This window comes from Rutidosis leptorrhynchoides, chromosome 4, assembly GCF_046630445.1.
Source record: "Rutidosis leptorrhynchoides isolate AG116_Rl617_1_P2 chromosome 4, CSIRO_AGI_Rlap_v1, whole genome shotgun sequence".
Classification (NCBI taxonomy): Eukaryota; Viridiplantae; Streptophyta; class Magnoliopsida; order Asterales; family Asteraceae; genus Rutidosis; species Rutidosis leptorrhynchoides.
Genome location: NC_092336.1, coordinates 585,588,642 through 585,613,455, shown reverse-complemented (window position 1 = coordinate 585,613,455; position 24,814 = coordinate 585,588,642). Strand labels below are relative to the sequence as shown.

Here is a 24,814-nt window from a genome sequence, read left to right as displayed (position 1 = left end):
TCACCGATCGTAAAGCATACCTTTATTCGCGTGTTACTTGCCATGGTTGCTTTACTTGATATGGAGTTGCACCAATAAGATGTCAAGACGGCATTCTTACATGGTGAGTTGGAGGAACGGATCTTTATGCGCCAGCCAGAAGGATTTGTTGTCCAAGGAAAGGAAGATTATGCATGTTTGTTGAAAAAGTCATTATATGGCTTGAAGCAATCACCTCGACAATGGTATAAGAGGTTTGACGTATTCATGACTAGTAAATGTTACTCACGGAGTAATTATGATAGTTGTGTATATCACAAGAAGCTTCCTGATGACTCGTATGTTTATTTGCTATTATATGTAGATGATATGTTGATTGCTTCGAAAAACATGTCAGAGATCGATCAGTTAAAATCTTAACTTAAAACTGAGTTTGAGATGAAAGATTTGGGTGCAGCTAAGAAGATATTGGGAATGGAGATTATTAGAGATAGACGTGAAGGAAAATTATATTTGTCACAAAACAAATATATTGAGAAGGTTCTTCAGCGTTTTGGGATGGATAACTCCAAACCGGTTAGTGCTCCACTTGCAGCACATTTCAAACTTTCATCGGCGTTGTCACCTGAAACTGAGGAGGAGGTGGAGCATATGTCACATGTTCCATATGCTAGTGCTGTGGGTAGCATCATGTATGCTATGGTATGTACTAGATCGGAGATTGCACAGGCGGTAAGCGTGGTGAGCAGATATATGGATCGTCCAAGGAAAGCTCATTGGCAAGCGGTGCAATGGATTCTTCGGTACCTTAAAGGGACAACCGATATTGGCTTAGTATTTGATAGCGGTGGTAATACTAATGTTACCGGATACGTTGATTCAGACTATGCTGGTGATTTGGATCGGAGAAGGTCTCAGACTGGGTATGTTTTTACTCTCAGAAGATGTGTTGTTAATTGAAAAGCAACATTACAATTGACTGTTGCTTTGTCCACAACTGAAGCAGAATACATGGCTATGACAGAGGGTGTGAAAGAAGCAAAGTGGCTGAGGGGTTTGGTTAGTGATCTTGGTATACGACAAGATCAGACTATTGTGCATTGTGATAATCAGAGTGCGATACATTTGACTAAAAATCAAATGTATCATGAAAGAGCCAAGCACATAGACATAAGGTATCACTTTATTCACGAAGTAATATCTAAAGGGGTTATAATTGTGAGAAAGATTAGTACATCAGATAATCCAGCAGATATGTTGATGAAGGTAGTTACTACAATCAAATTCAAACATTGCTTGGACTTGGTTGGCATTCGCGGTATTCAAAAGTGATGAGCCCTCAGGGGCTGGAAGGAAGCGGAGATTGAGAGAGGATAGCAAAGGCGTGGAATGTTCGTCAAGGTGGAGATTTGTTGGATGGTGCTTTGGTCAAGCCCACAATGGTTTTGTTGACTCAATTCCAACTTGGTTTCACACTAGAATGAAGACTACATACATGCATGACAACTATTATCTAGTAAACTCTAGAATGTCAACTATGTTATGAGTTGTATTTGAGATATCAAATTCAAATTGTATACATATTGGTATTACAAGTCAAAGAAAGGGGATGCACTAGAACTTACAACTTGTTGACAACTTGTTTACAACTTATTTTAAACAAATGACAAATGGAAGGAGTATGCAATTTGAAGTCTTATTCCTAACATACAAGTTCAACTATAAAAGGAAGTGCATGGATTTCATTTTAATCATCCCATACTTGAAAGAGTTTAATTAACTCTTGTAAAAGTAGTATAGAGAAAAGAGTGAGGTATAGAATTGTTAATCAAAATTCTATACGAGTGAGTTAAGAGGGAAGTGTTATAATCTAGTGAGCGGTCTAAATACGTTGTTAGTATTTTAGATCCTAGATTGAGTGATACACTGTAACCTCGAGTTTGTCATATTTGCTAACAAAATCCTTCCCTGCTTCCGCCCGTGGACTAGGCCTCAAGCCGAACCACGTAAAATCTTGTGTCTTTATTTATTGCTTAATTGTTCTATTAATTTATCGGGTCTTGAAAGTGCGCTAAATCACAACAATATATATACTAGTTAAATACCCGCGATTTCGCGAGTTTTATGGAATAGTAATATTTTAAGACAATCTTCAACCATTATAACACAAATAAATAATATACCATTCTAAAAGTTCAAATGTGTAAAAATATGAATAAAAAAACTATTCAAAACAATTAAATTCGAAAGTAGTAGTATTCAACAGTTCGTATATGCTAATAGGTTCGAAGTATAAAGTTGCAGGCAGGGGTGGAGCTTTATTAGGGCAGTATGGGGCCCTCGCCCCAACAAAACTTTCAGTAAGTAACGGAATTTTGTACCCTTTGAGTTACGGACATTTGAACTTTTAAATAAACAAAAAACGGAGTCTGTATGAAGAAGATATTGTGAAAATGGTGAAGGCTCGCAGATTTTGTTTTTCTCAACATTTTGTTTCATTCTTCCATATCTCTTGGGAATTTTTACTTTGAAATTAAACTAAAACTAAAGTTTAAGGAGTTAACATAGATTATATACAATTACGATCGATATTATCACCTAAAATATGTATAAAATATAAAATTTTGTTCTCCAAAATTTGTGTTTTTTCTTGCTAAAAACTTATCACACATTAAACAAAATTTGGCCCCTCCAACCATTACGTTCAAGCTCCGCCACTGGTTGCAGACAGTGATAACATAAAATAAGGACAACTCTTTTGAAGGTGTTTTTTATTAGTATTAAACGTATAATCAAGCCTAACAAACCTATGATGTAATACAAAAGAGGTGATGTGCCAGTTTTAATGACTAAAGAAGACATTATTACGATGTATTTATTCTCTCGTTCAAGTTTAGTGAATTTCCAAGTGCACATTTGGGGTACAAGTTCACTATTGTTAGGGTTGCATTTCTATGTACATTTAGCAAAAGTTTAGAGAGACAAACTTCTTTTATGACACCACAATATCGACTTCAAAGAATGAAACATTAACAAGGACTCTTATAGCATGGAGTGACACTTTCGTTTGGTATTCCATTGTAAACTTCCATTTGTGTTCTGGATCTTAAAGCACAATTTAGGAAATAATAACTTAATTTGAGAAAAGTGATACACATAATATTGAACATCAAGTCTGGCCAAATTACATCTATGCGAATTATGTGAGGAAAGTGATACACATAACATTATAGCAATCGTGGTCCTTAAAAAACATTATTCATATTAAGTGAGAAATACCTATTGGGAATAATATGATTACATCTATACGAAGTAAAAGTACAGGTTGTACAACTATTGACTCATTAGTGATGAAACATGAACTAAATCAACCCATTCATACAAAATGAGTTAAAACTGAAACTCCTACAAATTTTATTACTTTGAAGAAAACCATAAGCATAAGCATCAAGGATGTTATGCCTTCTTGGTATGCACCTATCGTATGTATCCTTTTATTTATAATATAGAACGTTTAAAATACGAAGTAAATATAAAACGTAAAAGAAAATGACGTTTCTTGCTTGATGATAAAACTATAAATGCATAAACATAAGCTTGAAAGATAGTAAACACTTTAATAACAGTTTTTCAATTTTAACGATAAACAATAGCGAAAATGTTCATAAAACTGACCAAAAGTGAGTAACATTATGTGTACACAGAACATGAGTTAAAGAAAGCCATTCCCATGTATTTGGATCTCATTGTTACTGCTTACAGCAACCCTCCGCTACCCGAGATAATAAAATCACCTACAAAATCCACCGATACACTACAAATTATAAATTATAAATATTACTAATAGGCATGAGCCTTGTCACTATTCATAGTGGCAAGGATGTAATTAACCTCAAATTAGAGGGTCTTTAGGATATTTGACATTTTTTTATTATTTTTTCATTATTTTTTATAGCTTTTTTCACTTCCTATTTTTGTCTGTCATTTTCATTCATTTACTTTATAAACTTTTTGTTAACCGACCGCGAACCGTTTTTAAAAAATGCTTCGTTAACCGACCAAAACCATTTTTTCATTACATTTTTTCGCTTACTTTTTTCCATTTCATTTTTAATTCCTTTATTTTTAAACATTTAGTTAACCGACCGTTAGCCATTTTTTTAAACGTTTAATTAATCGACCGCTAACCAACCAAAACCACCCCGCAGCGAAGCGTGGGTTTGTTTATCCTCGTTAGACCTATAATTTGACAGTGGAGTGTACGGTAAGACGTAGATGTGATATTCTATAGCAACACAATGTTCTGTTACCTTCATTAGAAAATTTTGGATCCTATTTCTAAAAGTCTCTATTATTATAATTAGAAGACTTACAGTGACATATATTCTTGCGTATAAGTCATTTCAATCTTTCCTTTTATGTCCATACCTGCTGCCAAATTTATTCCCTATCTGTGGGATTCAAACTTTTCTCATTCTCATTTTCACAAACCTCAATCCATCTGCATTTGTCGTCAAAAAAACCTACCATCTGTATTAACGTCATTCCCTAAAATCTAAACCCTAGAATCTAAACCCTAAACCCCAACATAAACCTTAAATCTAAACCCAAAACCTAACATCTAAATCCTAAAATCTAAACCCAAAACCCTAACCTAAACTCTAAATCTAAACCTCAAACCCTAAATCTAAACACTAAACCTAAACCCTAAATCTAAACCCTAAACACTTAAACTAAACCCTAAATCTAAACCCAACCCTAAACCCTAAACCCTAAACCATAAACACTAAACCTAAACCGAAAACCCTAAATCTAAACCCTAACCTAAACCCAAAAACCTTAAATCTAAACCTTAAACCTTAACCTAAACCCTAAATCCTAAACCCTAAACCTCAAACCCTAAATCTAAACCCCAAACCCTAAATCTAAATCCAAAACCCTAATCCCTAAAACTAAACCTAAAACCCAAGAATAGGTAAATTAGGTTAAAAATCACCCAAATAATAGTTTGAGTGTATAAAACCTCTGTATTCACTTCACTCGGAAACTAATAATATTTTAACATATCATAACTTGTGTGTTGATACGTGAAAAATCAACTTTAAAAGTTAGTACTACAAATATGGATGCTTTAGAGTTTTGGTTCAACCCATGTTTTGACCCGTTACTCAACATCCACTTAACTTAAACATTTTTTTAGCATAACCAGAAATAGTAGGAAACCGTGAGTAATAAATCATCTTTAGCACTAAATATTAATAACGCTACAGTCAGTGTTACGCTCGAGCAATGTGTTCATAGTTGAGCTTTCCTCTGTTCTAAGAGAGTGCCAAACAGAAAGGTGCAATACCGAGTCATTCCATTATGCATGTATAGAAGATAAATTATTAATATATCTTTATAAGTTTAGACTACATGACCCAATGCAGATTAGTAGACAAATATGGTTGATTCTCATCGGGTCAAAGCGGTAAATGCTTCGTTTGATTTTTCTAACCTTCATGATAAACCAAAACAATAGTTGATACCTATAGTTATTTCAAAATTATGATTCAAGTGTCAAATTTTTACCATTACTATCGGAAGTAAAGGACCGAATATCTCCTCAAGGAGTCTTATGGTACATCAAGCAAAATGGTAGGAGAAATCTTTCTGAAACAGATAAAAAACAGCATTAGTTAACATCAGCTAAAAGAACAATCGCATACTATAATCAATTAATCATGTATAAATAATAGTGCAGTAAACAAAACCAAAAAAAACAAACGCATAAATGTAAATGCATGTACCAGAAAACATGGGCAAAATAAAAAAAAATGTATTGTACGAAGAAGAAACTTGTAAATATTTGATACTCCACGAACCAAAGAGCCAATGGCTTGGCAGTATCGAGGCCACTCTTACAACCTTGAGGACATTTCGTGGTGTATATATTCACGTTAGTATTAGATGGGTGTGTGAGTTTGCCTTTAAAAAAAAATTTGATACTCCACGAAGAAAAATGAAACGAAGCACGTCTACGAAAGATATACGCATATGATATCATCTGCACAAACATGCCAACAAAATATTAAAAAAGGCACATGTACTGTTACCTTTTTTCAAGCAACAAAGGAAAAGATGGTAAAGATAAACGAAAAAAAATAAAACACTAACCTTTGAGTCATTTTTTCATGGATTTTATTTCATGTATTTTGCGTTGTACGGGTGGGTAAAAAATTGAGCAAAATTAATTGACTTTATCAAATGATTATTGTTGTGAGTTATAGATAAATTAGTCTAAATAAAATGTCGTATTATATGTACTTATGAATAGCCAATTTTGCTATAAATGCGAAAAATAAACAGGAAAACATCTTTGTCTAATTGAAATATAAAAAGTAAAAAAGGTAGATCGAGACTACAAAATATTTGTAAAACGTCTGGAAAATCTCCATTATCTTAAGTCCAACGATAAATGCAGCAAAGGCCAACTAAGAAAACCACATTTTGTCAGCTGTGAAATCAAGTCGACTACTCCCAGCAAGTATCCTAACTAACAGAGTTTTGACCTGAAAAGTCAAATTAACTGTTAGTATACAGAATAACTTTATTTATCAAATATATTTGTAGTTTGGCCAACTAAATCAATGAGTAGAAATAGAGTTAATTAAAGTAACTGAAGTTGACGAATATTTATATAAAAATTCTAGTATCTCATATCATAACATAACGGAGTTTACTACCTACTTTGAGAATAAAAAGCGAGACGTAGAATATACCTAGATTGGAAATTAGTAACATTGAGCTCAATTCTATTCATGTAAATCTTAGTAGTAGTAGTAGTACTGACATCCCCAATAGTGAGTCGACCTTCTGTTGTGATGATACAGATTGCAGAAGTTTTTGTGTACATATGTAAAGTTTTAGATCATGGGCCGAAAAATCAATCCCTAATAACAATAGTATTGTAACATCCCGTTTTCCCGTACGTATCGAAAGGTGCTCACTTAATCATTTGTACGTTTATAACTCGTTAGCTTATGCACAAATGTATGAATATATGCGTAGATATATATATATATATATATATATATATATATATATATATATATATATATATATATATATATATATATAATATATATATATATATATATACATACATACATATATGTATACTTGATAATGTGTGCATGTATAAGTTTAATCATGGGTTTGGTTAGCGTTAAGTCTTGTGAGACTATTGTTGAAGGCTAGGTGAATATAGGAAGCGGGTTTGGAATGTACAAATCAAATAAAATCGAAAATTGTTTAAAATCGGTCGAACTGTCCAGTTACAGCCTTAGGCCGCGCCGCGACAATTGGTCCGCGCCGCGGCATATAAAGCAATTCCAGATCAGAAGTCAAGTTAAAAGGGGTCATTTTTCCTTCGTTAGGTCGCGCCGCGACAAATGGGCCGCGCCGCGGCACCTCAGCAGTTCTGACTTCGATTTTAGCTCAAATTAAATAAATTTAAGGGGCAAATTGATAATTTAACATGTGGATCTGATGGGAGCATTAAACCTCCACCACTAGTTCATTTATTTCATTTCCTTTTCTATTTTCTTTCCAATTTCTCTCCCAAAACACAAAACCCACTTAGTTTAATCTTGAGATTTGGAGTTGGAGATTTGTGAATCAAACCTAGGAGCGAGATTTAAAGTTGTTCTCCTTGTTACTAGCTACAAGAAGATAGTCTTGGTAAGTTCTAACTTTATGTTTTAAGTTTTAATTGGTTAATGGCTAGGGTTTGGGTTTACTAGAGATTTGTATGACCCATTTGAGGGTAAAATGGGTGAGTTTGGGTTATGTTGTTGTAGGAAACCCTAATAGCCACTATTTAGGGTTTTGGCCTTGTGATTCGAGGTTGTAAGTGTCAATTGGTGTTGTTAGTCACTAATGCACTTTAAGATTTATGAAAGAAGTGTAAATGGGTAAGTTTGACTTGATTGTGAGTCTAAGTATGTGATGATCGCTCCAAATCCATATGGACGAACACGTCATTCATTGATTTCATTGCAAGGTATTTGACCTCTATATGATACGTTTTGTAAACATTGCATTCTTTTGAAAAGGCACACCATAAATGAATATTTAAATCAAAGGTTTTCGACATCTGATGATTTCTACATATAGACAATCACCGTATATAATAGTTTACAATAGTACTTCCGTTGACAATGCAGTCAAAATAAGGTACATGATGATGAATTGGTGAATGCAACGTTTTCTTGAAAAATATGCCATATAAGACTCCATACACATAGCTTGTCTATCATATAAGCAAACAGCGGAAGACTTCTAGGGAACCTGAGAATAAACATGCTAACAAGTGTCAACACAAAGGTTGGTGAGTTCATAGTTTTAATGTTGCGCATAATCTGTATATAAAGGTGGATCACAAGATTTCAGTTGTTCAATCCAGAAACGTTTATCAAAATATTCTACGAAATTGAGCACCCTGGTAACTAAACTTAACGTATATATAATTTGTACCCTTTGTATAATCATCTTAATAATACACGCAAACCAACGTGTACGCTTCTCAAATAGCATACGTCCGTTAAAAGGCTAGTGCTCTAGCACAGACGGGGATATCAAGCCCTATGGATCCATATACTACTACTCGCGCCCACCAGTTCTTATAACTGGCAGTTAACAGTTACCAAAGCTAAGGGATTTTCGGTTCAAACTCAGTGTAGAATTTAGTATGTACTTGTATCCATTGCGTTTAAAATAAAGTGCATGTATTCTCAGCCCAAAAATATAGATTGCAAAAGCAATTAAAAAGGGAGCCAATGAAACTCACCTTAGCAGCACATAAAGTTGTTCATCGTAATGTGACCGAAACTCGGTATATCAAATAATCGTAGATCTCAACCTAGAGAACATATGTTGGTCAATAAATGTCTATCAAGCTAGGTCAGGTCATAGTGTATCACAATCCTAATGCTCGAGATCGACATACAAAAGTTATTCAAAGTTGTTTCAAAAAGTCAATTTTGACAATAGTTCAACAAACGAGACGTACCTTATATAAGGATTCATTTACTCGGTTGGTAATATTCAAAAATCCATTTTATCAATCTCGTAAACAAGTTGTTTAAGTATTAATTGCAGATTCAAAAAGCAATTCCAATTAATGTCAATTATAATTCAGTTGACCATATATTTTGATTCGTTCCTCGAAACTATTCGATATCTAAATGAAAAGTTATTGATTTTTCGCCAGCTTTCCGAAAACATGTATATCATATAGCTTTTACCCGTAATATACGTATTTAATTCGTGATTTATTATAAACTGTTTAACGACGAAAATTAGCATACACGTATATATAAATATATATACTCGAGCACTAAACATGGATACACAATTAATATATAAAAGATAAAATATGAGTGCTTACGTATCAATATTGAGATTCAATATTGTAGGAAAGTACGTAGACGCAACAGAGATGATAAACACTAGATTTGATTCACACACAAATATACCCTCGAACATTACCCATAACCTCCTTGGCAATAACCCATAATTTCCTTAGCTCTATCCCGCTCAAAAACCCATTTTGAAGGTGTCACGCTCATAACCTCGTCGTAGTATTTTATGTATATATACTACTAATAATAATATTATAATAAGATTAATAATAATAATATTAATCTTAATAATAATAATAATAATAATAATAATAATAATAATATAATAAATAATAATAATATGTGGAGACCAGATCGCGCTTTTATAGTATGTGGCCTGCTACAGTACCTCATGCGATCGCATGAGTTTTTAGTGTTTTTGCCATGCGATCGCATGACCGCCTTATCCTGTTTTTGTTTGCTAGTTCGTCGGCATCAAATAGTGTTTTACTGTAGCAAATAGTGTTTTACTGTAGCAAAGTCATTTTACTGTATCAAATAGTGTTTTACGGTAGGAAAGTCGTTTTTACTTGTACATATATATATATATATATATATATACATACATATAATTGTTCATGAATCGTCGAGAGCAGTCAAATGTAATTTAATACATGAAACAGTTCTAAAATTTTGAGATTCAACTTCATAGACTTTGCTTATCGTGTCGGAAACATTAAATCATTTAAAGATAAAGTTTAAATTTGGTCAGAAATTTCCGGGTCATCACAGTACCTACCCGTTAAAGAAATTTCGTCCCGAAATTTAAGTGAGGTTGTCATGGCTAACAATAGAAATGTTTTCATGACGAATATGAGTTGATAAATAGAATTTTATCACCGTTGAATTATATGGATAAAACAATCCGATTTCTCGAAGCGTATGAGAGAAGTTATCGTAAAAGAGTGAAATGAAAGAATAGAGATTCGTCTTAGCTTTTGACGTAGTTACGATTGATTTCCAGAATTTAAGGAATAGAAAATCTTCATAATCTAAATAAGATTTGATTCTTCGGAATTTGCAAAAATTAGGATTTTCTTTGATTAAATGCGTAATCTGCCTCGATTGCTATAAATTGACCTCTTCCGTTTCATTTATTTTCACCACTCCTATAATCTTCTTTCTTATTTCATACATCCCAATAGATTGTGAAAATGCTTAATCCAGTTATGATTCTTGATATTTTCCTGGCTATCGTATCCTTCATTCTTCTTTTTCATCTGCCACCAGAGGAAGTTATTTTCTTCTACTATTACCTTGAGGTTATAGTGTTTTTCATTCTCCCGTGTCTTTATATTGCTATACGCATTGATATACACGGTTTGTAATTTCGGGGTTGTTATCGGGCTTTATATTCTCCATTATATTTCAGAGCTTCATGCTTTTGTTTTCTCTTCCCGACCTTAAGTCAAGCGGATAATGGTCCAGAATTCGTAGGTATGAAGTTTCAGATGAACATAACTAATGTTTTAAGAAAGAAATGGTAATAGCACAATCTGACTTGTCAAATTACCAGAATAACTCGAAAAAGACCGAATCATCAAGAAAAATATTTTCTTGATATGTTTAGAGGTTAAATAGAATGAAAGAGTTATGTAACATGGTTCATGATGAGGGTATGATCTGTGAACCTTTATCACGTTCCATTAGAAACTCAGCATGACTTACTGTAATATAATCACGTTGATCAAGTGTCATTATATTATACTAATTCATGCTTCAGTTCCCAACACTACTTCAAAACATTCATATTTTAAACTTGAAGGTTTCAGAATTTAGAAACTAAAATAGTTTCTTTTATGATGTAACACAGATAGCGCGAGGAGATAAATAATTTCGGATAATAATAGTTACGAAAATATCTTCAGAAATATCGAGGATATTTATAATGAAAGATATGATAATATCTTAGAATTTCTAATATCAGATGATGATGCGGAAAATCTGTCTGTGAAGGTTTAGAATAAGAAGTAAGGTTCTTACTAATGGTTTCAGCAGTCGCTGAATCATTTGGATTCTTTGAAGGCAGGTTCAGTCTTTGTGATTTATTCACCGCCTCTTTCATACTTTACTCAATCCGTTTTTCAGTTCCAAACCTTCTCTTTTTCTCAGCTTTACCACCATACTATTCTTTATCATCAAACTTTTGACTGTTAAGGTCGTTTACAGTTTTTTTGCTGCTTCATCAACATTTTTACAAAATTTAGAGAACTAGTTTCGTAGTTTGGGGTGTTTTTCAGAAACTTCACATTCGAAGTATGTAAGTCCAGGAGGTAGACGTCATATGAACACATATAACTGTTGGCGTAGATGTGATGACCCGGAAATTTCTGACCAAATTTAAACTTAATCTTTGTATGATTAACATTTCCGACACGATAAGCAAAGTCTGTAAAACTGAATCTCAAAATTTTTGAACTACTTTTATATATTTAAATACCCTTCGGTTGTTTTCGACGATTCGCGAACAATTATATGTAAATAGATACATATATACTATAACTTGAAAAGGTAACAATGTATTAATTATTTGATACCGTACATTAAACTTATTGGTTTAAATATCTATTTGAATATATATGATAAGTTGAAATATTTATTATTAAAATTTATTTATAAATAACTTCCAATGTGTATTTAAAAACTGATTTATGTATATTTAAAGGATATATACATATATATAATTTCAAGTTATTTAGTAAACGATAGTAACATTCGTTTATTGATTCAATTGATATTTAGATAAGTTAACTAAAGCGTTTAAGATGAACTAGTAAAACACTAATTTGCTACAGTATTTTCAAATTGCTACAGTACCCAAAATGCTACAGTGTTTTCGAAAATCACTATTTGCTACAGTGAATTGCTACAGTAAAAATTGACTTTGCTACGGTAACTTTGCTACAGTAAAACACTATTTCAAAATGAAAATGTATGTATTATATATATATATATATATATATATATATATATATATATATATATATATATATATTAGAAGTAAATGACCAAAATACTCGAAAGTTTAAGATATACTTTGAGTGGTATGGTTTAGGGTAATTTAAGACTATATTTTAACAAAGGTACGAGTCACGAAACGTAAAAAGCGAGTTTTCTAAGTGTACGAAAATACGTTTGAGAAACCGGAACCTGGACATAAGTCGAGTAACAACGTACGACTTATCAGAACGAAAATTACAAGTCAAATATGCACGGGAATAAAATATAATATATAATTAATTAATTTAAATTATATATATATTATATATATTATTATATTATGTCGACAAGCTAGGAGTTAAAAACATGTGAGCTGGAAAAAGAGGCCATGCGACAGCCTAAAATCCATGCGATCGCATGGAAGGAGAAATCAGGCCACACTATAAAAGCTCGACCACTTCCACTTCTGATTCAAATCATTTTTACTCCGTATTATTATTATTATTATTATTATTATTATTATTATTATTATTATTATTATTATTATTATTATTATTATTAAGATTAATATTATTATTAATCTTATTATTATTAGTATTATTAATTAGTATTATACATAAAATACTACGACGAGGTTATGAGCGTGTCACTTTCAAAAATGAGTTTTACGAGCGGGATAGAGCTAAGGAAATTATGGGTTATTACTAAGGAGGTTATGGGTAATGTTCAAGAGTACTGTTCGCAAGTCAAACCTAGTGTTTATCATCTCTGTTGCGTCTACGTTTTTTTTTTTGAAATATTGAATCACAATATGGATACGTTGAGATCTACGATTATTTGATATTCCGAGTTTCGGTCACATTACGATGAACACCTTTATGTGCTGCTAAGGTGAGTTTCATTTGCTCCCTTTTTAATTGCTTTTGCAATATATATTTTTGGGCTGAGAATACATGCACTTTATTTTAAACGGAATGGATACAAGTACATACTAAATTCTACACTGAGTTTGAACTAAAAATCCCTTAGCTTTGGTAACTGTTAACTGTCAGTTATAAGAACTGGTGGGCGCGAGTAGTAGTATATGGATCCATAGGGCTTGATATCCCCGTCCGAGCTAGAGCACTAGCCTTTTAACGGACGTATGCTATTTGAGAAGCGTACACGTTGGTTTGCGTGTATTATTAAGATGATTATACAAAGGGTACAAATTATATATACGTTAAGTTTAGTTACCAGGGTGCTCAATTTCGTAGAATATTTTGATAAACGTTTCTGGATGAAACATCTGAAATCTTGTGATCCACCTTTATATACAGATTATGCGCAACATTAAAACTATGAACTCACCAACCTTTGTGTTGACACTTGTTAGCATGTTTATTCTCAGGTTTCCTAGAAGTCTTCTGCTGTTTGCTTAGATGTTAAACAAGCTATGTGCATGGAGTCTTACATGACTTATTTTTCAAGGAGACGTTGCATTCACCAAATCATCACCATGTATCTTATTTTGACTGCATTGTCAATGGAAATACTGTTGTAAACTATTATTTATGGTGATTGTCTATATGTAGAAATCATCAGATGTCGAAAACCTTTGATTTAAATATTCATTTATGGTGTGCCTTTTCAAAAGAATGTAATGTTTACAAAATGTATCATATAGAGGTCAAATACCTCGCAATGAAATCAATGAATGACGTGTTCGTCCATATGGATTTGGAGCGATCGTCACAGTAGATGTGCTGCAAGATTTCAAAATACTGCTTGCTAATTCCCGATAGTTAGTATGGCAATTGCCGTTACAAGATGTGGATGAGTACATGATACGGTTTCAATGAGTATAAGGATTTTTCAGAAGGTCAAAGATCAATGAAGTTGTTGGTAAATTTACTGCTAATGTGGTGGAACATGGAAGATTCCCCGATAACAAAAACGTATATGCCAAAGTTTCAAGTCTGAAAGGTCGTCATTGACTGGTTGAACGGTTGATAATACTGGATACTTTGAAAAGAAATTACAAGGTTATTTTTAGTAATAACAATGCTAAAGGATCTTTCACATTTTTGAAGTCAAAGTATAGCTTTGAAAGATGTAGAGATCTAAGAATGATGTCACCCGTTAAATCTTGACTTGGATTCTGATCCGTCAATATCAGAATATGTAATTGAATTTGTATGGAAACAATTGTATATCGCTGTGAGCATAGTTAATAATTTTTGAATCAAAGTTGAAGAATGTACAGTATAACATATTAATTGTGAACTTATATATTTCCCGGGAATTACCTACCCGTTAAAGATTTCACAAGTAATATTTTGTACAAAAGAATTTTTATTACCGTCTTTATGAAAATATATGTATGTATATTTTCTTCAGATGTAATACAGATTTGATGAGTTAATATCATATTAAGCTCATTTGATTTTTGACTTGAATTAGAAATGAATAATCTCTAAAACATTAAAGATTTAATAATCTTTACGGAGTATTTCACTAATGTAATCAATACTCAGTTTTATTGATATTTTCTCAGTGAATCATGTTGGTGCTCATGGAACTCTTGCTAACTTCGCAAGATACGAATGATGTTTTCTAGAAAGTTTCGAATACATCGAAGATGAAAGTATAAAATCAACCATATAATTGAATAATATACTTAGTTTATTATGAAATGAAATTCATTGAGTTGGAAACAGAGATTGTAGTTAACGATGGTTAAGTCATTAATGAAGGATGTACATCATAGCATATTAGTAATATGAATTTAACCGAGTAGTATTTACCCTTTTTCAATTCATACTTAATAGCTTAGTTCGAAAAGATTTATGATGGTTTTAAAATATATATAAGATATACATATAAATTCTTCAGAGGGAATGAGTTAATATTTCATAACTCGTTGATGCAAATATACGCGTTGTTGACTTGTAATAATATCCACGGTGCTTTCTTGAACTGGCGGAGCTTGTGATGTTAGAGGTACTGATGATTTTAATGATGTTGACAGCACTAACTGTGCTGGTGAGGCTAAGGGTACTATTGATGCTGTTGGTAAAACAAGTCTAGCTTGTACCTTATGCATTATTCTTGTCAAGGTTTCTATTCTTCCTTCTATTTATCTGATTTACGGTTAGAACTGGGATAAATAATCTCTAAGATTTAAGAGATTACATAATCATCGTAGAATATTTCTTCGATGAAGTTATGAATCAGTACTTCATCATTTATTATTGTTGGCACTCCTTGGTATCTACGGTGCGTATGATGTTGATATCCGAAGTACAGTTTTTAGATGTGATATTGAGGTGTGGGATGCGGATGTGGTTGTTGGTGGTGGTAATGGTACTGATGTTGTTGATGATGGTGGTACTGGTTATGCTGCTGGTGCTGCTGCTGGTGTTTGTAACCTTCGCACCATATTCTCCAAAGCCACTATCCGAGCGCGAAGCTCGTTGACTTCTTCTATTATACCGGGATGATCGGTGGTTCAGACGAGCGGACGAATAAGATTTAGAATGTGAGATAATATATAATCATGACTAGATACTCTGGAAATGAGAGAGAAAATGGTATTACGAACAGGTTCGCCGGTAAGTGCTTCAGGTTCTTCGCCAAGAGGGCAATGTGGTGGATGGAAGGGATCGCCTTCTTCTTGTCTCCAATGACTAAGTAAGCTACGAACCCATCCCCAATTCATCCAGAATAGATGATGGCTAATTGGTTGATCCATTCCGGTTACACTGTCTTCGGAGTTCAGGTGAATATCCATATCGGAATAGCTGTAGGAATTTAAGGAATTTGAACTAGATACGTGATCCATCTTGTATAATCAGGGAATTGATTTTTGATATAAGATAGATTATAGAATTTAGATTGGTACTCCTCAATACATAATTTACATATGTATATATAATACCAAAATCCCGTAAATTATGGAGAAATTTTCGGAAGATGTCAGGAAAAGTTTACAGTAATAGATATGCTAAGATATGAATTTTATAGGTACACTATCTATGCAGTAAATGCAGTAAGACGTGTCTAGACTTAAGAATGATAAGCAAGTAATTTCTGACGATAAATGGTAAGCAAAACTTGGTAAAAACATATACGGTCATAGTCCAGACTCACTAATGCATCCTAACAATAACCAGTTAGACACACTCATGCAAGACCTGGTTCACTAGGACCAACGCTCTGATACCAACTGTGACGATCGCTCCAAATCCATATGGACAAACACGTCATTCATTGATTTCATTGCGAGGTATTTGACCTCTACATGATACGTTTTGTAAACATTGCATTCTTTTGAAAAGGCACACCATAAATGAATATTTAAATCAAAGGTTTTCGACATCTGATGATTTCTACATATAGACAATCACCATATATAATAGTTTACAATAGTACTTCCGTTGACAATGCAGTCAAAATAAGGTACATGATGATGAATTGGTGAATGTAACGTTTTCTTGAAAAATATGCCATATAAGACTCCATGCACATAGCTTGTCTATCATATAAGCAAACAGCGGAAGACTTCTAGGGAACCTGAGAATAAACATGCTAACAAGTGTCAACACAAAGGTTAGTGAGTTCATAGTTTTAATGTTGCGCATAATCTGTATATAAAGGTGGATCACAAGATTTCAGTTGTTCAATCCATAAACGTTTATCAAAATATTCTACGAAATTGAGCACCCTGGTAACTAAACTTAACGTATATATAATTTGTACCCTTTGTATAATCATCTTAATAATACACGCAAACCAACGTGTACGCTTCTCAAATAGCATACGTCCGTTAAAAGGCTAGTGCTCTAGCTCGGACGGGGATATCAAGCCCTATGGATCCATATACTACTACTCGCGCCCACCAGTTCTTATAACTGGCAGTTAACAGTTACCAAAGCTAAGGGATTTTCGGTTCAAACTCAGTGTAGAATTTAGTATGTACTTGTATCCATTGCATTTAAAATAAAGTGCATGTATTCTCAGCCCAAAAATATAGATTGCAAAAGCAATTAAAAAGGGAGCCAATGAAACTCACCTTAGCAGCACATAAAGTTGTTCATCGTAATGTGACCGAAACTCGGTATATCAAATGATCATAGATCTCAACCTAGAGAACATATGTTGGTCAATAAATGTCTATCAAGCTAGGTCAGGTCATAGTATATCACAATCCTAATGCTCGAGATCGACATACAAAAGTTATTCAAAGTTGTTTCAAAAAGTCAATTTTGACAATAGTTTAACAAACGAGACGTACCTTATATAAGGATTCATTTACTCGGTTGGTAATATTCAAAAATCCATTTTATCAATCTCGTAAACAAGTTGTTTAAGTATTAATTGCAGATTCAAAAAGCAATTCCAATTAATGTCAATTATAATTCAGTTGACCATATATTTTGATTCGTTCCTCGAGCAAATGAAAAGGCGGAGTTCCTCGAGGATGTTAAGAAAATGTTTCTAGATACGATTGACGAGCAATTATTCAATGTAGTCAAGGAGCAAGTGAAGGCCGTTCATCAAGAGGATAATGTGGGGAGACGGGACTTCTTTTATAAGAATTTTAAGGATTCTCAACCTCCCACCTTTGAAGGTGAACGAGACCCTCTCAAGAGTGCCCGATGGATCTCCGATATGGAGGGGGCTTTCCGTACTTATGAATGTCCTCTTGATAAGAAGACAAGGTATGGTTGTAGCATGTTAAGGGGTGACGCTAAGCTATGGTGGGATGCGAAAATCCAAGTTTATGGTGAAGAACAATGCATGGATTTTACTTGAGATGAATTCAAGGTAGAGTTTTTCGATGAGTACCGAACTTCAGCCTATCTAACTAGGCTTAAGGATGAGTTACGTTCCTTGAGGCAAGGGTCGATGGATTTGAACACTCTCAAATCCGTGTTTTTGTCCAAGACCCAATTTTGCCCGGAGTATGTCGGGAATGATAAAATGTTGAAGGAAGATTTTTATAGGATCTTGAATGATAATTATCAAGAGAAAATTAGTGTGAACGTAGTGAAGAGCTTTGATGAATTGTTCAATATGGCGAAGGGTTTTGAAGCGCTTGTGTTGAGAAAGAGTAGTTTTACTTTTGGTAAAAGGAAGTTCAAGAATTCGAATCAATCGAGCTTTTCCAACAAAAAGAACAAGAAGGACTCCGAAAGTGTTAATAGTGTGAAGAAGGGTGGCTCCGGTGGTCATGTACCCACTTGCTATACTTGTGGGCAAAAAGGTCACATCTCTCGTGATTGCCCCAACTCACCTTCCACACCCAAATTTACTTGTTTCAATTGTGGTAAAGAAGGGCACAAGAGGCCCGAGTGTCCCGAGTTGTGCAATGATAATGTTAAGCGGTTAGAAAAGGCGGCGGGTACGGCTAGAGGTCGAAATTATTTGATGACCAATGATGAAGCCAAACAATCGAACGAAGTTGTCTCAGGTACTTTCATGGTTAACTCTAATCCGGCAAGGATTCTATTTGATAGTGGTGCAAATTTGTCTTTTGTGTCACCTCGATTTGTACCTAAACTTAATAAGCTATTGGCTAAGTTAAGTCGTCCGGTAGAAGTCGAAATAGCGGACGGCAAGACGGTGCTAGTGGTTGACGTATGTAAAAATTGTGATGTTGTGTTTTGTGCCGAAAACTTTAAAATTAATCTCATTCCTATGACTTTGGACGATTTTGATATCGTTGTGGGTATGGATTGGCTCGATCATAATAGAGCTGATATTGCATGTCACGAAAAATTTATTCGTGTAAAGGCCCCAAGTGGGGGAGAGTTAATTATTCACGGTGATAAACAAAGAAGACTTGTGCCGATATGTTCTTTTGCACGGGCACATCGTTTTCTTGTTAGTGGTGGCATGGCTTATCTTGCCCATGTTGTGGATACTCGTGATGAGCCACCACCCATTCGTGAAATTCCGGTGGTTAGTGAATTCGAAGACGTTTTTCCGAACGAGTTACCGGGTGTTCCGGCGGAAAGACAAGTAGAATTTCGCATTGAGTTGGTTCCGGGGGCTACCCCCATTGCCAAAACTCCTTATCGTTTAGCACTGACGGAAATGCAAGAGTTGTTAAATCAAACCCAAGAGTTGCTTGAAAAGGGTTTCATTCGACCGAGCTCCTTGCCATGGGGTGCTCCGGTCTTGTTTGTGAAAAAGAAAGATGGAAGTATGCGGATGCGCATCGATTATCGGGAGTTGAACAAAGTGAGGATCAAGAATCGCTATCCATTACCTAGGATTGACGATTTGTTTGACCAACTCCAAGGCGCAACGTATTTTTCTAAGATTGACTTACGGTCCGGCTATCATCAAGTGCGGGTCCGTGAGGAAGACATAGAGAAAATGGCTTTTCGAACGCGTTATGGGCATTTTGAGTTTGTAGTTATGCCTTTTGGTCTTACGAATGCACCGGCGGCATTCATGGACCTTATGAACCGAGTGTGCCAACCTATGTTGGACAAGTCGGTGATTGTGTTCATTGACGACATACTAGTCTACTCGAAAAGTATGAACGAACATGAACGTCATTTGCGTGAAGTATTGAAGACGTTAAGAAAGGAGAAGTTGTATGCCAAGTTCTCCAAATGTGAATTTTGGCTAAGGGAGGTTCAATTCCTTGGCCACATTGTGAACAAGGACGGTATTCAAGTAGATCCGGGAAAGATTGAGATGGTGAAGAGTTGGAGACAACCGACTACACCTACGGAAGTCCGAAGTTTTCTCAGATTGGCCGGTTATTATCGTCGGTTTATCCAAGACTTTTCTAAGATCGCTTCTTCATTGACAAAATTGACAAGGAAGAACACGAGGTTTAATTGGGAGAACGAGCAAGAAATTGCTTTTCAATTGTTAAAAGAGAAGTTGTGTCAAGCTCCGGTGTTAGTTTTGCCGGAAGGGGTGGAAGATATGACGGTTTATTGTGATGCATCGTTAAATGGGCTCGGGTGTGTTCTAATGCAAAGAGGTAAAGTCATTGCTTACGTCTCTCGATAATTAAAGGAACACGAAACGAGATATCCGACTCATGATCTTGAGTTGGCGGCGGTGGTGCATGCGTTGAAAATTTGGCGCCACTACTTGTATGGTGTCAAGAGTACGATATATTCGGATCATAAGAGTTTGAAACATCTCTTTAATCAACGAGATTTGAATTATCGTCAACGTAGGTGGATGGAAGTGGTGAAAGATTATGATTGTGAAATACTTTATCATCCGGGCAAGGCGAATGTGGTCGCGGATGCGTTAAGTCGAAAGAGTCATCACCCGGCGATACGATTGGGATTGTTACGTATGATTATTACTAACGATTTTCTGGAAAAACTTGGTGTGATTCAAATAGAGGCTTATGTTCACAACAAGCATGCGGAGCGAATTGTGGGACAATCGGAGTTCATTACTATGGGCTCGCGTGGTTTGTTGTCTTTTCAAGGAAGAGTGTGGGTGCCTAAGATGGGTGATTACCGACGGGTGCTACTTGATGAAGCACATAAGTCAAAGTATTCCATTCATCCGGGCGCAACGAAAATGTATCATGATTTGCGAAAGGATTATTGGTGGCCGGGCATGAAACGTGATGTTGTAAAATATGTTGAACAATGTGTTACATGTTTGCAAGTTAAGGCCGAGCACCAAAAGCCGTATGGTAAGTTACAACCGTTAGAAATCCCAAAATGGAAATAGGAGCACATTACCATGGATTTCATCACAAAGTTACCTAAAATGGCGAGAACCCAATTTGATTCGATTTGGGTTATAGTTGATCGATTGACGAAAAGTGCTTTGTTTCTTCCCATTCGGGAAGCGATATCGTCGGAGACCATGGCTAAGTTGTTTATCAAGGAAGTCATCTCTCGACACGGTGTTCCTATATCTATTATTTCGGATCGAGATACCCGTTTTACATCTCGGTTTTGGGAAAAGTTTCATGAAGATATGGGTACGCAATTGAAGTTGAGCACGGCGTATCATCCTCAAACGGACGGTCAAACCGAACGTACGAATCAAACTTTGGAAGATATGTTACGAGCGTGCATTATTGATTTCGGGGGTAGTTGGGATGAGCATTTGCCTTTGGTGGAATTCCCGTACAATAATAGTTATCATACTAGTATCGGGATGCCGCCATATGAGATGCTTTATGGGCGTAGGTGTCGAACCCCGATTTGTTGGGGTGAAGTGGGACAAAAGGAAATCGGGAGTACCGATTTGGTCTTAGAGACAAGGCCGGCCCTTTACATGGGCAACATGGGCCATTGCCTAGGGCATCATGAACCAAGGGGGCATCATATTAGTCAATAGTCATAGTCCACTTACCATAGTAGGTTCATTAGGCCCAATAAAATTTATCCTTTAAAACATACGTGTATATATATATTGTATAATAAGAACTTCAACTTTGAAAAGCCCATGATCAAATAGTCTAGAATAGTCTGATATCAACCTTTCCTTAAAATTATTATATTATAGTTCAATTAATATACTCCAATTTAGCACTTTCTTTATATAGTCCAATCAATCCCCTATTATTACTCCGTATTATACTAGATGCCGTTTTAGTTTTTGATAATAAAAATTAACGTCATATAAATTTATATATATGCCACTGTGATCAAATTTATATACGATATATGCGACTGTGAATCTGATATCAAATTAGGGACTAGCGATCAAGCAACTGGAAGGCAAAGGCAGAAGTAACATTAAGTTTGATAAGCTTTTCTTTCTTCAACTAATCAGGTTATATCTTTTCATAATTCAATTTTACTTTTGATTCAATATTATTACTTTTGATTCAATATTATTTGGTTAGTTTATATTATCATGTTTCCTCGTTCACAACCATCAGGTGCACAAAATAAAAAAAGAAAGAAAAGACATGAACAAATTGCTCAATCTCTACGAGGATCTTTGAATAAATTTATCATTAGACAAGAAAATGTCGAAAAAAATAATCAAGCTTATGGTAATGAAACGATTACTAACAACAAAAACCCTACAAATATTGAAAATTCAGAATTAAACGAGGGTAATATTAATTCACAAGATGATGTTAATGACAATGTAAATTATAATGAAGATTCTGATGTAAATGTTAATGAAAATAATAATGATGACTATGATATTAATGTTAATGAAAATAGTGACAACTCTACCGAAAAAGATCAAGAAAAGCCTAACAATTATGCTAATGACAAAATTAATTATAATATTTTTGATGTGAGAACTTGGGATGGTTTAGATTCAAAAATGAAAGATTTACTTGTAAGCAAAGGGCCTATTAGGGAAAATATATTGAACTATCCTAAAGATAAAAAAATAGACACTTTTCTTGTGACTTTTATATACGTACGTTACGAAACGGTGATACAATTGATCGAAAGTGGTTAATATACTCGAAAGAGCTTGATAGGGTATTTTGTTTTTGTTGTAAATTATTTAAAAATGCTAGATCGAAAAGTCAGTTGGCAAGTAAAGGAATAAATGCTTGGAAAAATCTTTCTCATACTTTAAACTCGCATGAAAATAGTTCTGAACATTTGATTAACTTGAAAACATGGTATGAGTTGCGTTTGAGGTTAAGTACAAATCAAACAATTGATAAAGACTTACAAGAACTTATTAAAAAAGATACTAAACATTGGAAAGACGTTTTAGTTAGAATAATCGCTGTTGTTAAATGTCTATCACAATATAATTTGCCGTTTCGTGGAACAAATGAAAAACTTTACGAAAATTCTAATGGAAACTTTTTAGGCATACTTCAAATGATTGGTGAATTTGATCCTATTATGAGTGAACATTTGCAAAGAATTCAAAACAAAGAAATTCATTATCATTATCTAAGTCATAAAATTCAAAATGAATTAATTAGCATGTTAGCATACGAAGTAAAAAGTGCAATACTTAAGAAAATAAAAGAGGCAAGGTACTATTCAGTAATTCTCGATTGCACGCCTGATGTAAGTCACCAAGAACAAATGACCCTAATTATTAGATGCGTTGATGTGTCGAGTTCTCCTATTAAAGTAGAAGAGTTCTTTATAGAATTTTTGATTGTAGAAGATACAACAGGTTTAGGTCTTTTTAAAGTATTACAAGATGTTTTAAAATCTCTTGATTTAGATATTAAATATATTAGAGGACAAGGGTACGATAATGGATCTAATATGAAGGGACAACATTCAGGTGTTCAAGCTAGATTACTTGAAATAAACCGAAGAGCTTTTTATATGCCTTGTGGTTGTCATTGTCTTAATTTGGTATTGTGTGATATGGCAAATTCTTGTAATAAAGCGAAGACTTTTTTTGGTACATGTCAAACACTATATAACGTCTTCTCTAGTTCTACAAAACGGTGGAGTATTTTACTTGAATATATTGATGAACTAACTTTAAAATCATTATCTGTTACTCGGTGGGAAAGTCGTGTAGAGAGTGTTAAAGCCATAAAAACTCAAGTTTCCCAAGTAAAAAAAGCTTTAATAAAATTAAAAGAGGTTAGTAATGATGCAAAAGTCTGTAGAGATGCCGAATCATTGATAAATGGTGAATTTTCAAGTTTTGAATTTGTTTTGAGTTTGGTTATTTGGTATGAAATTTTATTTAAAATTAATTTAGTTAGTAAGAAGCTACAGTCTAAAGATATGCTTCTTGACGTTGCAGTAAAAAATTTGGAGGGATTGATTGATTATTTTAAAAATTATCGGGAAAATGGGTTGGACAACGCTATTAATGAAGCTAAACAAATTGCAGAAACTGTTGAAATAGAACCTGAATTTTCTGTAAAACGAGCATCTTATAGGAAAAAACAATTTGATGAGATCCCAAATACTGAAAGAGAACAACAATCTGCTAAAGATCAATTTAGAACAGATTACTTTATTGTTTTAGTTGATATGGCTCTTGTACAATTAAATAGTAGATTTAAACAAATGAAAAATTTTGAATCAATTTTTGGTTTTTTGTTTGACGCATCAAAATTAGCTTATTTAGATATTGTCAAGTTGAAAGAATGTTGTATGAATCTTGAATCTGCTTTGACATGTGATAATGATTCTGATATAGATGGAAATGACTTGTTTATGGAGTTAAAAGTTTTGAAGGACATGTTGCCAAAAAAAGCGTATGAGGGAGAAAGACCTTGGACATCTATTCAAATTATGGAGTTTACGAAGAAAATGGATTTGTTTCCTAACATCTTACTTGCATACAAGATTTTGTTAACCGTACCAGTCACGGTAGCATCAGCAGAAAGAAGTTTTTCAAAATTAAAGTTATTGAAGTCCTATTTACGGAGTACAATGAGTCAAGAGCGGCTGAATGGATTAGCAATTTTGAGTATTGAGAATAAGTTTTTAGCTGATATTGATTATGAAAAAATAATTGATGATTTTGCTTCGAGAAATGCTCAAAGGCAGCGTTTTAGGTGA

General features: G+C 34.1%; 1 protein-coding gene across 1 annotated transcript; it reads left to right on the top strand.

The window, feature by feature from the left end:
* The first annotated feature begins 990 nt into the window (after nt 1-990).
* Nucleotides 991-24,814, top strand: LOC139842871 (uncharacterized). Its single transcript, XM_071832972.1, has 2 exons — nt 991-1,154; nt 22,834-24,814. The coding sequence occupies exons 1-2, from the start codon at nt 991-993 to the stop codon at nt 24,812-24,814; spliced, it is 2,145 nt and encodes a 714-aa protein (XP_071689073.1).

Excerpts from the sequence above, each read along its gene's own strand:
- LOC139842871 (XM_071832972.1), top strand. The coding sequence starts at position 991 with ATGGCTATGACAGAGGGTGTGAAAGAAGCAAAGTGGCTGAGGGGTTTG. Across the intron at positions 1,155-22,833 it reads GCCAAGCACATAGACATAAG|ATCGAAAAGTCAGTTGGCAA; the intron begins GTATCACTTTAT and ends TAAAAATGCTAG.